The sequence below is a fragment of the Pundamilia nyererei genome, unplaced genomic scaffold (assembly GCF_000239375.1).
Source record: "Pundamilia nyererei isolate P.nyererei 1_Seehausen unplaced genomic scaffold, PunNye1.0 scaffold00002, whole genome shotgun sequence".
NCBI lineage: Eukaryota > Metazoa > Chordata > Actinopteri > Cichliformes > Cichlidae > Pundamilia > Pundamilia nyererei.
The window spans coordinates 9748541-9765831 of record NW_005187403.1 but is presented as its reverse complement, the minus strand read 5'-3'; the positions used below and the strand labels follow the sequence as shown (position 1 = coordinate 9765831).

Genomic DNA, 17291 nt, shown 5'->3' with positions numbered 1-17291 from the left:
ACACACACACACACACACACACACACACACACACACACACACACACACACTGACATAAACATCTCTGGCCTTTCTTTCTGCCGAGGCCCTTTCCAGTCTTTCTCACTGGTCACATTGTCTTCAGCTGCCTGGCGTCATGGGGCAAGTTACGTCAATGGCATTTTCTCTCTGAACCCTTGGATTCTAACAATAATGTCTTTACAAAAAAATTTAAAAAAACTCACATTTCTGCCCGCTGGCTGGTTTGTGTGATTCTTCTAAAGGTTGTGCAGGAGCGGCTATGTGCGGTGCTATTTTTAAGTTAACTCGATTGGAGGGTAATAGGGCTGGGTTTTGTTATCCGCTTCCAAGTTGGTGAAATACTGTATTCATTCAGTTTTCACACCCAAGAAATTATCCCTCCTCAGAGGTTTTGTTCATGTTCTCTGCTGACACTGTTTTGCTTTTTCTTTATATCACAGGCACCGTCAAAGCAAATAAAAGGAGAATAACAATGTATAAGAAATAAATAAAAGAAAAATAAAACAAACAAAACAAAAGTGGAAGTCACAGAAATAATGCAAACTGTGATATTTCTAAAAGAAACCTGTTCTTTGTATGAATATTTAAACCACACGTCAGCCACAGTGTACTGCTGATTTCATATTCTGGGACCTGTCACGTTGGACTCAAAGACTGTATTTTAACGATAGCTGTAGATTCTGGATGTGGTAGTGCCTTAACCATTTACAAGAAACACTTCAAACTTTTATTTATTTATTTATTTATTTTCAAAGTTAGTTAAATTATTGTATAAGTTTCCATGGGATTAGGGTTGGGGTTAAGGTTGGGGTTTGGTGTTACAGCGGATTTATGGTTTATCAAGAAATCTACGCTGTACCTACGTCGTAGCTACAAAATTCCCCAAAAAGTAACCTGACCTGCACGTTCTGTTTATTAAAGTCGATTTCTAGTGTGCGCTTCTTGCTACTTTTTGAATTTCTCAGTCATTTGCTTCTTCTATTAAATCTTTGTTTTCAGAAATCATAACGACAAAATACTAAAGACAAAGCTTCAGAAAACACTAGATGATGTTATAGTGGGTATCCATCATTTATATACAGTCTGTGATTACTCAGGTTCACCTCCAACTAACACAGGATGCGTTGTGAACATGCACAAATATGCACAAATTATGAATTTGGTGAATGACGATGTAAAGTCAGTAAAATCACGGCAGTGTTGTTTTTACATTAGCTCTGCAACTGCAAATAATGCATTAAAGCAGTGGCAAAATATGTGCTGAATGCCTTCAGCAGATGCTTCAGCAGAGCAGTCATTTAAAAAATAATGAGTTGAAACCTTTGCCATATGTTATTTCACTGTAACAATAAGTTCTGGTGCTAAAATATTTAAAGCACTTCCATCTCTACTAATGACTGAATATCATTTCTTAAACATAAACATGCCCACAACCTGCATCTCCAAGGTTGAACTGGCTGTCAAGTAATCCTGTGAGATTGCTTTTGTTATGCCGTCCTCCTTCGTGTGTTGTTAATGTGCACAATATTTCTGCAGCCTTGCAGAAATATGGAAATAAAAATTCGGAACATTTTATTGATGGTTGCAGCACTATAGTTGTAATAGTAGGTAGCCTTGTAACACTTTAGGAGCTGCCCAATAATGTCACTTAATATGTTCTACCTGGGATGTTCTACCTACTAGCATCTCTTCCTTCATAGCCTGGTTACACTCGATGGTGTGTTTTTGCCTCAAGTGGTGAAACACACAGATTCTACCTTTAGTAAGAACAGTTTTTTTTGTATATTTATTGTGTTGTAGTCGTAGTATTGTGTTTTGTTGGAGGTTGTATGGCACATCTTTGATCTACAGACACTTTTCAGTTGTTCCCTTTAAAGGCCGGTCTACATATGAATCTGCTGGTATCAGCATTCACAATCGCTGATAAATGAAAATTAAGAAAGCAGCGAAGACACGGAAGAAACACTCTTCAGCTATGTTGTGAGGGTTGATGCCGCATAATTTGTCCACCACATGCCACTCTGCAGTTTTCCTGTTAGCAACAGGTGTTTGGAAAGCCACAAACAGCAACAATCGGATGACTCAAGTAGAGTCGAGCAGAGTTAATCCACAACTTGTTGTGACAATAAAATAAAATTTCAGATTTTTTTTTACCTTATGAAATGTTAGAGAAATCTGTTAGGTTTCGTGTGTCTGAAAAAAATTGGATGTTTAATCACTGACATATTGGTACTGGTCCAAAAAAATCCTATATTGATCGGGCTCTGGTTCTCTTGCTCCTTTGCTCCATGTTCCCTTGTGTATGTTCTCTGTTTTCTGTCCCCTTTTCGGCCTGACTACAGCAGAGGGCTCTGACAGACAAACGACTATTACTGTCTCATCTCTCTTCTCTCAGTGAAAAGAGGGCAAAAGAGGGCAGAGCATTGTGGTGCATGTAATGAGGCCATTCAGAGATTGATCATCTATATGGTTAGGTCCCCTCAGTGAGGTATTCATATTACATGATACAATAACGGCTCTTAAATCTTTCGACCGCAGCTTGTCCTGGACAATGCATGTCAAAGCTTGCTTAATATACGTTCGGTTGGCGCAGACATGGACACAAACATCCGATCAGCAGCAAACATAATATAGCTATCCAATTGTATGGAGAATGAGCTTCTCAGACATAGAGACAGAGACATGTCTCTTGTAAGGTATGAGCTGTGATGACATACATAGAAAAGATATTGAAAAACAGTCTTAATAGTTAATGTACATATAAGTCTTGTAAAAGTCTCGACTCATGCTATGATTTACTTGTGTTTTTATGCAACAACCTGTGACGTGGTTTGAGCAAATGTTTTCACTTCAGGCAAGTAAACAGTTTGGGATGTGTGTGTGTGTGTACGGCTAAATTTAGTGGAAAGTAATGTGGTTTATAAGTACGGTAGAAAAACAAGTTTGCTATCACTCTTGAGAGCGAGAGAGCAAGCTTTAATGGCATCACATCCCCGAGGAGGTTTGCAATTGCCCCATATGGAAAAGAGTTGGAAAGAACTACAGTACAGGCTACAGAAAGAGGACTTGGTAGCATTCTGGAGACCAAGCAAAGACTCACAAGCTCAGTTTTTCAGTTGTGGAATTTTATATTCAGTAAACAAAGTGTCAGTCTGTTGTCTGTTGAGACAAACAAACTAAAAAGGGAGACTAAATAGGACTGGACATATGGGACGTCTTACACAAGGAAGAGTGCTTAATGCTTGACACATAAGAAAAAGATGATCTGAGAGAGGAAGATGGTAACACACAGCTTTTAGGTGAATACAGTTAAATATAGGTGCAGCACAAATGGGCAGGAATACAAAGATTCTCAATAAGAAGCAAGGCTGTGTTCTAAATAAAACAGGAAATACCAAAAATGCAAGTCAAACAAATGTTAATTCAAGAGCTGTGGTTGGTTCTCACACAAGCACAAGTGTGTTTACAAGTGGGGAGCATTTGGTTTGTATCTGTGGACAAAGGTAAGACCTGGGGATGCCCTTTGTGTGAGGTTTAACCTTTCAGATGAACTCTTTGCTCAAGAGTACACGTCAATACCCCGGAGCTGATTTCCCTTTAACGAGTGATGCAATGAGACCACGATTATGCTTATGAATTCCTGATTAAGAAAGTAGTCATGAGTTACAAAACTGTAATTCAAAAACAAGTCATTATCGTCATCAGTGAGGACAAAGGTGGCGCTCAGTCACAAGCTTGTGCCTGAGTAGTTGTCTCAACGTGATCACCATGCAGATTTAATAAAGAGTTGGACGAGGATGATGCTTCGAGTCAGTTTGGAATAAGGTTAACTTTGTTGTTATTCTCTGTTATCACCGTATTCATTTGATGTGTTCCCTCCGGGCTATAAACAGGATGTCTTCTCTTGACTCCTCAGACCTTACACATCCTTTGAAGAAATCAATATCAGATAAGCCAGTGAATAAAGGAGACTTTTGAATAGAGATAAATAGCATCATGCAGGCTTGTTGGGTGGGCTTGCATCACTTAGACAGCCACCCCAATTGCTGTTATAGTGATCCAGCAGTGAGTATGTATGAATAAGTTAACAGAGATGGAGGGAGTGGCAAAGACGAAGGCAAGAGAGGAGAAGTCACGTTCTGTTATTTGATGGTACAAAACATGTCCAACAGCCGTGCTAATTGAGATTAGCTGGATTTATTGAGGCTGCAGTTGGATTTGGCAAGTGTGATGTTGGACACTTTAGACCATTAGCCACCAGTATCACACTAAGTGGAGTGAAGTGATGCTCTTTAATGTAATGCCTTACTTAGAAATAAACAGGAGACAGGAAATTAAAGGAAAGGGGGAAAAGGAAGGAAAGCGATGAAGATGAAAGATGGCACTTTGTAATTGATAAGCGGGAGGGGTTTGGGGAAGCTTTTGGAAAATGCACAGCACAGCTGCTCCCCTGGGATAGGTCTCCTGTTGTTATGGTAACTGTAGGACAGAGGTCACATAATTGTTTGCGGGTGATCATTCACGATTGCGTGCAGTTTTCTGTAGTATCTGTATGAGAACATAATGACCTCGAGACATGCAGACCATCAGCACAAGAATATTTACTCTGATCATATTTGCCATCATGGAAATGTGAATATAGAACCACGGTATTCACTGCTCTCACCTGGTTCATACTGTCCCACCTGGTCTGCAGCGTTAGACTCAGCTGATGGTGTGGGTCACAGATAGAGTTTTGTAAAGCACAACATTTAGATCATCATTGGACAGTTTGGTGGAACATACAACCCATGTACTGACTGTAAGTATTTATGGCACAATATGTAAAGGTGGGAAAATTTGGCAGAATTGGTAGCTGTAGGCTTTTCCAAATTTCAGCAAAAAATTACAAGTATGGAAATGTTGTATGTCTGCATCAACATGGTAAAAAATGAATGAATGAATCTCACATCATACCAATCCAGTAAGAGACAATAATGTAAAGGTTTCAGTTAAACATATCTTTGGTAGCATTCTTTCATTCAAAGGGAGTTACCTTTATTTACTCAGGTAAAGTAGAGTCTCTGAAATTGTTGTGTCTTCACTATTGCGAAGATCAGTCCAAATACCGTTTTTTTGTTATAGTTTTCAACTGCTTGGTTTTAGTTAAGGATAATCTAGCCTTGTCCCAAATTTCTTTTAGTTTGAATTTGATGATTGATTAATATCTTTTTCTTCTCTTAATCTGAAAATTATGGGCTATTTCCCAAATTAAAATGGATTCTTAGAAAATGGAAGTAAAAACTTTATAAATTATATTACATTATAAATGTCATCATCTGCTGGTCCATTCCCTCCTCTTTGCTTAAAGCCTTAAGCCTGTTCTTAAATTCAGTTAGCTGCTCTGGAGGCTGTAATGTTCACTCTAACTGCAGTCTTCGAGAGCTACTGTCCAGCAACTTTTAGATGCATCCCTACTCCAACGCAGCTGAATCAAATGGTTGAATTACGTCTTCAGCAAGTTTGGCAAAGGCCTGGTAACAAGCCATTCATTTGATTGAGGTGTGTTGGAATGAGGATGCATCTAAAAGCTGCAGGACAGTAGCTCCCGAGGACTGGAGTTGGAGACCCCTGCTCTAGAGAAACCCAAACTCTGTGCTTGAGTTTGATGTTTAATTCTGTGGAGGAGGTGTAAACCAATTGAAAAAATGCATATTTTTTCACATATTTGTTCCAGCAATCATGCATGATTGGTGGAACAAATATGTGAAAAATTAGAGATGGTGATATGCTGTTTTTCATTTGCCTGGACATTTAGCTATTAGCACGGTTGTGGTCATCACGCCGAACAGTTTAAACAACGTTTGTCTTTTCTGCCAGCGGAAAAAAGCGACGAGCAAGTACAGTTAGCTCTAATGGGAATGCCATTCATTTTGAAGTTATCTGGTTAAATGACAAATTAGAAAATAAATTGAAATTTCGTCTTAATAATAATAGAGATATAAACCTGTTGATGTCTGCTTCAAAGTGTGTTCAGATCCATTCATCAGCTGTTGGGACTGTCAATTATTTATTTAGTTTTATTACATTTTTACATTGTTAATTTTAGACGCAGGAAAAAAATGTATAAAACATGTAAAATTACCTTTTTTTATTCATTAATGAATGAAAACACCTGCTGGCTTCGTCTGGTTATCAAAGCATTAAATCATATTTTTTCTAAGTTCAGATTTTTGCTGTTTACAAATTCAGATCAGTATTGCTGTTGGCGACTCATTTGAATATGCCATTTCTCCTCTTCAGAATGAATCGTTACTTTGAAGGGCCATACACATGACACCAGTGAGATTTATGAGATCCAGTTCAATTCAATTCAGGCTTATTTATATAGCAACAAATCATAACAGTCGCCTCAAGGACCCTTATACTGTAAGGTAAAGAACCTGCAGACCCTACCTGGGAGAAGACGCCAACAATCACAGCAGGAACTTTGCAGTGAGGGGAAGGAAAAACCACTTCCTTTTAACATGAAGACACCACCAGCAGAACCAGGCACAGGGAGGGGCAGCCAAATGCTGCTGCTGCTGGGGGATGAGGGGAGTGACTGTAGGGAAACAGGACAAAACACAGACTTATGCCTGATTTAGATTCCTGTGGGGAACCTTTGTACGTAACCTACGTAAGTAGGTAATGTCATTGCCCACATTTATGCTTATTTGTTAATTACTGTGACGTCGTGCCAGACGATTATTTTTTTTTTTAAACTGCCGGGACCTTTTTATTCGTCCTGGCTCCTCGCTTTTCGCTTTTTCCCTGATATATGTTTGCCTCAGGTTTTTTTCTCTACTTTGTACATTCGCTCACATCCATTTCGGGAGTTTCAGCAAATTCCCTCCAGGAATCTGCTGACATTTGTGAGTCCTTATATTGACGCTGTGATTATTGTTCTTTATACTGAGGCAATGATTGTTATCATCTCATGGATAAATTCAGTGCTGCAGGATGTTATAGGATGCAATGAACAGGCCAATCACAGTAGATGTGGGCTGATTCTCCCCAACGTGTAGTTACATTTTTCGGGAGGTGCATGTCAGGTGACGTCATAAGATACAGCATACATTTTCCACTGAAGCATAAATTGGGCATAAGGGAGAGAAAAGAAACACATGGGGATTGAGAAGAGGTGTGTGGAAACAAAATGCTCAGTGCATCACAGAGCATCACATGAAGCAGTCTGAGCCTATCTCAACATAACCAAGGGATGGTACAGGGTCGTGTGATTTAGCCTCAACTATAAGCTTCATACAAAGATAAGATGTAAGATTCAGACTCCTCTCCTCTCCTCTCCTCAGCCCTTTTCCACTCACTTATCTCTTTTCTGTGCTGTTGCCATTCACTGACTCCCCTCCTCCTTTCCTCCTTCATTTTCTGTTATCCACTTTGTCTCCTCCATCTATTCACTCTCCCACCCTGCATCTCACTCTCTCTGCCTTTTAGGGCTGGTTTTGTTTCCTTCCTTAATGAAGCAATGGTGGAGATTATATTCTGTTGAAACATTGATGACTGTGAAACACTTTTGGAACACGTGTACATGCGCTATATGCACACACCGCACACAGACGCAAACATAGACACAAAGGGCTTGCACGCCGCAGATGTCTAATGGCCCATTAGCCTGCGTGTTTCATTCATCTTTTAAGGCAGATTCAGGGAACAGACAATGTTAAAAAGTCTGCAGTGAAGTCAATGTCATATTTGGAAGGTATCTCAAAATTTATTGATATGTTTGTTCTTGGTCTTCGGCTTAAGACACGAGGACATGTTGCTTAAAAGGGGTTAATGCAAAGCTCCTTGATTTTTGTGTGTGTATGTGTGTGCTCGCTGTGGAGAATGTGAGAAGGAACAAGTGTATCTGACAGGACAGGTGGCTCCATTGTGTCTCTAGCCATATCTTCAATGGCCAGGGGTTCGTGTGCATAAGACAGAGAGAGATGGGGTAGGCAAGGTGCAAAAATAGACTCCATATAAATCTCAGGTCTAAATATGTGAAGAAACACAGAAGGAAAAAATTATATATATCCCCAAACATCTTAGATTCCTTTGAAATCATCATGTTTATCCTGTGACAAGCCTTGTAACATGATTAAAAGTCATCCATTACTGTCAGTGACTCACTGCTATGACTTGCACAACATGAAGAATAAATGAACAGAGGCAAAGTAAGGAGAAGAAAGGATAAAGTGATAAGCTTTACTTCCAGTTTCCTCTTTGGCTTTTATCAAAGTGCATTTCATTCTAAAAATACCTCCTATATACCCTCTATCTCACCAGAGCTTATATTGGAGGTAATGGGGTCTTGATTTTATCTCTAGGCTACAGTGGACCATTTAGAAATGGAAGGTGAACAAGTCAAAATGTATAAAGAGTAACATTAATTGTTGTATGCTCAAAAAAGTACAGTCTTTCAGTTTTAAGGTTTTACATATCAGGACATAAATCATCTTTAGTAGGTCTAAACTTGGGTGTATACAACCTTCAGGGAACTACAAAACATGATTTATTATACAGTGTCAATATTTATTCAGCAGACACGAAGCCAAAATGCAGAAGCCATGTGTGAGAAATTAAATAAGTCCTGTGATTCAGTATGTTTTGAATCGCCTTTAGCACCAGTAACTTGAAGTAATTGTTTTCATGTAATTTCATGATTCTTTCACATTGTTCTGAAAGGATTTTGGCCCGCCCTTCTTTACAGCGTCGCTTCAGTTCATTGAATGTTTACAGGTATTCATTTACACACAGCTCTCTTAGCTCTCTTCAGTCCTACCACAACATTTCAATAAGGTTGAGGTCTGGATTTTGATTGATTCTTTTCCTTTTCATTCATTCTTTTTCGGCTAGTGTGCTCTGGATCATTGGCCTGTTGCATGACCCAATTTGAGCCTCATTGCTTCACACACATAAAACACTTTGGTATACAAAGGAGTTTATGCTCAACTCACTGACTGCAAGGTGCCCAGATCCTGTGGCTGCAAAACAAAGCCAAGTTTCATACCCAGGTGGTATGAGGTGTTGTCATTGATATGCTGCGTTGGAGGGCGCTAAACACTAACATCTTCACTTTGGTCTCATATGCGCAGAGGACATTGTTCCAGAAGTCTTGTAGCTTACTTGATGCATCTTTGCAAACCTAAGCTGTGTCACGACTTTCTTTTTAGAGGGAAGGTGCTTTCTCTTAGCAGCCGTTCCAAACAGGCGATACTTGTTCAGTCTTTTTCTAATCATGCTGTCATGGAGTTTGACATTTACCATGCTAACTGGGGGCTGTAGAGTCTGAGATGTAGCTCTTTTTTTTCTTCAATTTCTCCGAGCAGTGTAATCTGACCTTGGGGTGAATTTCCTGAGACGTCTTGGGAATAATGGCTACTGTCTCGAATGATTTCTACTTATTATGAACTTCAAATTGCTTGGAAATGATCATATAACCCTTCCCAGATTGATGATTAGCAAAAGTTCCTTCTCTATAAATCGTTGTGTTAATACACGCCTGAATGCTTCAAATAGGCAAAGTGCCAAAGCATCAGCCTTTACTGAAGCGCTTGCAGTGCACTTGCTGATGATCAATTAATCAAGTGCATTTGATTAACAGCACCTGGCTGCTAATTACCCTGTTAATTCCCAAAGAAGCAGTAAGACTCTCTTTAATTTTCAACACTGCTTCTGCGTTTTTTGTATTAGTTTTTGTTTCATATTCAGATTATTTTTTATTATGTCATGATATGTAAAAACGCTAAAATTAAAAGAGCGGTTATTTTCTTTTTAAAATAACTGTAGAGGCCAGGCACATCATCCACTAAGAAACAAAAAACAATAATGGCTGATTTATGTACTTAGTATCCATATTCTTATCTTATCTTCTGCACAAGGGCAGCAATGGAAGCCGTTAATGTTAAAACATTTTGGGATTTTGTTTATGTTTGGTGCTGAATGAAAGAGCACCTTTTTCTGTAAATATGGGCCAAAAGTTTAGACAAAAATACAACCAGGCCAATTGTTTCCGCAGAAACTAATTTGAGCTGTGTAAGTACACAAACGTCTTGTGAAATATCATGAGAACTGCCTGAGAGGAGGCAATATTATCTCCAGTTAGAGCACTGCATCTTGTGACTGCAGCTTGTCATCATAGTTTAACTTGGCCAGTACAATGAGGCCCTTCACAAGACTTGATGGAGACAAGTTAAAAGTGATTCTGTAGACTTGGAGATCTGGGATTTAACAGGTAGATTTTATTTTTGGTACTTTTTCTTGGACCACTGTCATTGTCCTGTGGTAAATTATTCTATCTTGGGTCAAGGGCCCCTCTGTTTAAAGGCTTCTGGTTTCAGGAAGGTGTCTCTGAACCATATTTAGTGGTGAACACCTAACACATGTTAGGTGTTCCTGATAAGAAGAACAGAAAACAGAAATAAAATGCAGCATCAACACATCCCACTAAAAAGTTTCAACTTTGTAAATGTTTCCTATACTCAGACTGATATGTTCAGCATCACCGACTACTCTGTGACCTTTTTTTAAAATGCAAATTAAAATATGCGGGCATGAATGATGTGGGCCAACTCAAAAATGATTTTGGAAGGATGTTAAAAGGGATGGATTGCCAAGTGCATGGGAGGAGGACAAGCATTGTGCTGTTACACACACATTCACATTAGTGTGTGACAGGGTTATTATGTTAGGCCTTGGGAAATGACGGCAGTAGTCATGTGGACTACAGCTATACTTTCAAATGTTTTGAAACATCGCAGGGGAGATAGATGGATGAAAAGATGGGTGGCTGTTTGTTTGTTTTTTAATGTAGGAGTAATCTCATTAGTTTCTGCAAGAGGTTTGGTTTGTTTTCTATTCCACTGCCTCGAGGGCACAGTACCAGTTTAATTTGACTGAGTCACTGCAGCAAGCTCGAGTGTAGTGCAGCAGCAAGCAGCACTGGTGAACTGAATAGTAGTATATCACAATATGAACTCACTTGCACTAATATTACAGTATAGTGTCTGGCATTTTATCATTTGATGCAGTGTTGGGGACAAAAATCTGAGATTTCCTTTCCTTTACCTTGGTCCACGGTGTGCTCTCTCTCATGACATGGTTGTAAGCATTCCAGATGTGGGATGCGTTCCTCCGTCTCCTCCAGGTGGCGCAGCCAGGTCATGATAGTCTCTATGCAAGAATTTGCAGGAGCATTATTGCTTTAAATGGCACTGTGATCATCCCAAAAGACACTGTTTTGTCTTGTCTCGTCCTGCCAGTATAACTCAACATCATTATAGGAGTATTTCAAACCAAACTGAATGAAAGTGTTAAGTGGATTTATCCAAACAGCCTGAGGCTGACTATTCATTCTCTGTGTCTTTCTTTTTGTCTTTTCCTCTCTTTCCAGATGTTGGAGCCTAAGGTGGATGCCCCTTCATGTGAACTGGGTGGAGTAGGAGGAGATCGAGGAGGTGTATGCCTCCATCTGCCGACACGTAGCTCAGAAGGGGAGGAAAGCAGCCTGTATCCCTCCAGTCCCTCTGAGCCCCCAACACTGGGTAGTCCTCACCCCTCAGAGCCACTCACCCCTCTGGATGAGGTCTACATGCCCCTTAGAAGTCTGGTGGGATCTGACGAGGGACTTAAGGTACCTCCAACACCACCACCTTCCACTGAGGGTGAGGATTCCAAGAGCATAGAGGGGCATGAGATGGAACTCTGGAAGGACAGGAAGGATGAGGAGAACAAGCCAGAGGAAGAGGAGGATGAAGAGGAAGAGGAAGCCGGCAGAAAGAGTGTCGGGAGCGAAGGCTGCGAGAAAGAAGATGAAGGAGACGAGGAAGGAGACGAGGAAGGAGAGAGGAACGAGGAGGAGGTGAACTTAAACCTGGTGGTGTCAAACACAGATGAGGACAATGTCTCAGAGCCGCCTGACACCAACGCTCCCCCTTCCTCCTCCTCATCTTCGTTTGTTATCCCGGAGCTCCGCCTTGACCGCTCCTTTAGCGCCGATGCCCTTTCTTCACCCAACACTGACGAAGAAGAGTATGATGAAGATGAAGACGAGGAGTCTGAAGAAGAAGATGATGAAGACGACAGCGATGATGCCTACCTGCAACGCAGTGACAGCAAGCGCCGAAGCATGGTAGAGGGTGCCACGTGTGAGAAACACGGAGGAGGGGGGCTGAGTGTGCAAAATTCCCTCCGCAGGCGCACACACAGCGAGGGCAGCCTCCTGCAGGACCCCCGCACACCTTGCTTCACTTCTGACAACGCCATCAACTGCCTAGAAACTGGAGGGGGATCCCACAAGGGCGGCTGGACACTCCCGTCACCTAAAACCTTGAAGAAAGAGCTGACCAAGAATGGAGGCTCCATGCATCAGCTGTGTATGCTATTTTCTGGGAGGAAGGTAAGCAATGTCACTGTGAAATACCAGTGAGGCACAGAGAGAACAGGTCACGAAGTACAAGCAACAAGAAACACACACAAACAAGCACTGCGATATTGACCAGTGGTGTTTCAGCTACTCCTCCTGAATAGCCCAGTTACTTTCCAGTGGTTTTAGTGAAAAGGGTGACATCAAGTGGTAAAGCAGAGCAAATGCATGCTCTACCTGGTGTTATAATTACATCAGCTTGTAATTAACACTTATAATTATTCACAGATTGCTCACATTTACATACAAAACACTTTAATGCTGATTGTTAAATTTTCATAAATTTCAAATGACTGTCTCATTGGCTCTCTAATGTTGTTATGTAAAAATCTGTAAAAGATCCAAGAATACTGTGAAATTATAGCATTATCTATAATAGCAGTGTGTTTCCCACATCTCATACCAATCTGTGTAAGTTTTAAGAGTCAAGAATTGTAGAAAATTGTAAAGGTAACAAACAAAAATAGAATAGTGCAATAATGAAATAATTTATGGGCTCCTATTTGAGAAGGATTTCTGCAGTTTGAGATTAAGTGCCGGTAAATGTTGTTTCACTTGTCCAGCAGAGGGTAGCATGCATCGTATTGTCTTGCCTTATGCAGCTCACACTCAGTAACAGAAACAGTTGTGCTTTCTCTCACTTTGCTCATGCCAGTGTTGAGTAGTGCTAACTGAGAAATTATTCTGTCTCATGTTCCTGTTCACTATGAAGTAATAGGTTTTTTATTTGTCCTTAGAATTATCACACTGACGGTGCACACGGACGATTAATCATCTGGGCCACCGTTTCTTCCAAAACTATTTATAGTGCTGGTCTGCACACCTGTACACATGTTTCAGAAGAAATAGTTTGGAAAAAATGAGAAAGAAAGAAAAGAAGGATCAGAAAAATGTATTAAATGGATGGAAAATAAGTCAGTGATAGCAGAACTCAGTAGGCTCTACTATATATTAGTAACAGAGCTGATTAAGTGCTTGCTTTATCAAAAATACTTCTCCTCTTTATCTGCCTCTCCCTCCACAAGTCTGTCAGCACACTCAGCAGCCTTAAATGGCAAGGTGTGTACACTGCGCAGGGAAGGAATGCAGCAGACGGAGCTGCAGCCTATTGGTCTTGGCAGATTCAAGGGTAATTTTACTACCTCTTGCCGTCATGGATACAGTTCCTTTGAGGCTTTTGTTTCCATTATTTAAAATGACATCTTCAGGCGCAGTGTGTGTGTGTGTGTGTGTGTGTGTGTGTGTGTGTGTGTGTGTGTGTGTTTTAGTTAAAGCTATCTCTATTTGGTTTGCAGTGTTATGCTGTTACAGTAGGATGAAATCAGAACCACTTATCAGAACCATTTAGCCACACGTGGTGGGGACTTTAATTGATTTAGAATCATTAACCTTGACATTGTTTTTGGAGGTAAAACAAAGAAACAAACAGAAACAGTGTATACAATGTTGTCTGATCGTGTTTGTTTTAAACTTGCAGTGAAACCTTAGCTTCACTGATTACATTGTTTTATTACTATTTGAATATTTGACGTGCCACATCAGTTATCATACACTATAAGATACTTTGCACACAACTCAGTGCGCTGCAGGTTGGTGTGTGCGCGTTAGAAAGTGTGACAGACGTGTCTGGCCTTTAACAAGCACCAGGCGTCCTCCTGTCTTTCTTTCCGTTCTGCACCTTTTCTTCTCACTTGATGTTTTTAGTGGCCTATCATCAGTGCAAAGAGAGCCAGGGACGGACAGAGAGCAGGTCAAGAAAAATAATGTCAGTTTGTTTGACTGTGAGATTTTTCTTGCTTACTGCTTCAGTGAAACGGTAAGCAAGGACCGGACCGGTGAAAAATTTGAATATATTTTTGTCTGTTTCTTTTTAATCCTCGCATTTTTGTCTCTCGACTTTTCAACTGTTCATGTTTTATCCATGCAATGAACTTGATCTAGCTCAACTGTTTATAAATGTAAAAGTTCTTTGGTGTCTTTTCACATTCCAGTAGTTCCTGTGGTATTTTACGGTATTACATAAACTTTATAAGGCATTTCAATCAAAGACAACAGAAAGCAAAATTATAGCAATAAACATTTTAAAAAGTTTAAACCAGTAATACTTAAATTTGTGTCTTAACCAAGTAGCCAGTAGTAGTGCTCTTTCAAGGTGCTTGTTTTATGTTACCGCACGAACAAAATACTTTATGAGACAGAAAGTCAAATTTGATTTCAAATAATTGTTAGTCATCTATGTAAAATAATTTTATTATTTTTTTTACCATGAATGTGGTAAACAATATTTTTTAATTAGTTTTTTTAAAGTTTAATTTAAAAAAACTAAAATTGTTCTATGTAAACAACCAAAACAAATGGAAACCAGAGATGATCAAATGATCCTCTTTTTTTTACAATAGTTTTTACAGAAGGAGCTAAAACCAATAAATTGTATTTCCAGTGAGGTCATTACATTGACTCTCCTCTCGCTGCACAGACACCCACCCCCTCGCAGATGTCGCTGACATGTGAGGATCTAACCCAAGCAACCCAAAGAAAGAAAGAAAAAATCTGTTTACGGGGCTTAAATGTTTGTTTGGATTTTGAATAAATATCGCCTCTCTTTACAGATGTTGGGTGGGGAAACTATTTCAGTGTGTTTACTGAATGTGTGTGATGCTTACATTCTTGCGTTGACATAAGGATGGCCCCAGGCAGATAGTATAAAATGAACACTGATGAAAACAAATTAGTATGTATTTAACATTTAACATCGGTGTAGTTTGGCATGATGTTATGGACACCTCTGACAGTCGTAAAAATGGTCTCAGCGTACTTCCAGCCCAATCACTGAGGCCGACTTGCAGTTTCTGTAGCTGTCCAGCATTATATAACATTAACTCCCCCCCTCTTACTTTTACATGAAATAATAAAAACAGTTGTTTAACATTATTTTGCATTATTTAAAGAGAGAAAAAAACATATTGTTGGCTTGAACATAACTTAAAAATTCAGTACGTATGCAGATGTTTTCCAGTAATGTTTGTGCACTGTGCACATAATCAGGCCGTCCAGTTCTGTTGTGTTGGCTCCCGCACAACTAATTTAATGTTATAAAAATATATATATTTTTATAACTAATGTCTAAAATATAATTGGGAGAGTAAAGCATATGTATTATGTTAAACAGGTTGAACGCTAGAAAAACACTCATTGAGTAGAAAAGATAGTTAGGGTTAAGCACACATTAAAGAGGTTAAAACAATAGAACACACAGCTGTGTGTTTGGAGTGACGTACCTTCAGAGAAAAGATTGGCTTCTGTTTTTCTGGCCTTTACATAATACTTTCTGTGCTGTAATAATAAGCAAGAAAAACATTTACAGGAACTTAAATATTCTATTTTAGGGTGACACAGAAAAATATGAGTAAAGCCCCAGCAATTTTCCACTAGAAAAACTATTCTATTAATCCTTGTCTCTCATTATTCCTCAGGCCCTAAGTTGCATATTTGTTAATTTTAGCTCAAAGGTTATAGGACTCCATATCAAGATTTTTGTGTTTATCTCACATGGCTCAGCGCATGACCGGGCCTAAGAATAGGGTTGGTTGTTTTTTGTTTTTTTTACTGAATGAACTAAATAAGTTATTCACGGAAACTGTTTAAAAATACAGTGTATTGATGAGTACCAGGCTCATCTCAAGTGTTTTGTTTCAGCATAAGACAAAACAGGCGCCACAGGTAATTTGCCAGGTGCCAAGGCGCACATCACAATCGGCACGTATCGTCTGTGAGCACTACGACCCACTGAACACAGATGGCGTTGTGGACAAAAGCGTGGGTTTTCTTGATTTTGTTGTACAGTAGTTGGCCTGGATGGGACAGAAGGCCACAGTTCAAATGCACGCAGGGCACAGCCAGTCCACTGCAATGCTAAATGAGTAACATGTAAATATTTACTGAGACTGAGCAAACTTTCAGAGCAGTCAACACAGCATCCTGTCACCTCCTACTTATTGACAAAAAAATGTGAATGAACTGAATGCAATGTTTTTTTTAGGTTGTGCTGTGTTACTCCACAGTTTACAGCAAACTTTAATGGTGGAGAGTCCATAATGTAAATGTAATGTGAGTGTCCATGTACGTTTCCAATAAAGGGAAAAAGGAGTTATGTAAGTCTGAACAGGACTTTTTCTTTTTTTTTAAATTTGGGAACAATTTATTATCTCTTGTTGTGAAATCAGGGACATCTCCCTTTGTCTTTCGGTGAAGTCTTCTGTGCTGTCTGGAAAGTTCCAGAGAGATGTTATGTCATTCTCCCCTATCCCTGTCTCTGTATGTTTGATTGTTCATTTGTTTTTTACATTTTGACTTAAGCAGGAAGAGGAATGCACAGTTGGGGAGAAAGTAACCGCACATACCCACAAACCCGAGGTGGCACATATATACGTCTAAGTCTATATACATATTTCTGCATCAAACAATCCCTTAGTCAGTCTGTATGCAAACAGAGAGCTTTATTTCATTCTTTCTTATTCTTTTTTAATGATTCATCTTCACTCCCAGCCATATTGTAACTACATTACAGAACAACACACAGCCAAGAGGTCCTCTTGCATTCTCCTTCAATTTTTCCACATAACAGTTTCCATTCGTTTTATTTACAACATTGGCCTGAACTGTTTTGGCATATCACGAGAAGTTATGGCACTTGTAAATCACACACACACATGCACCCACACACAGTGCCAGTGGTTTTCCTACGGCGCACTGTTTTAATGCTGTGATTTTCATGGAGTCACTTTCTCAACTGACTTTTAACATCTTATAAAGCAAGAAACCA

The 17291-nt window shown here is 39.6% G+C and overlaps 1 protein-coding gene across 10 annotated transcripts in view; it reads left to right on the top strand.

Moving 5' to 3' along the window:
* Positions 1 to 17291, top strand: part of rgs3a (regulator of G protein signaling 3a) — a 122848-nt gene that overhangs the window by 75065 nt on the left and 30492 nt on the right. For all 10 annotated transcript variants that reach the window (XM_005720448.2, XM_013909750.1, XM_005720447.1 and 7 more), the window contains one exon: positions 11438 to 12442. In XM_005720448.2, the coding sequence (XP_005720505.1) occupies positions 11438 to 12442 (1005 nt within the window). The remainder of the gene's footprint in view (positions 1 to 11437; positions 12443 to 17291) is intronic.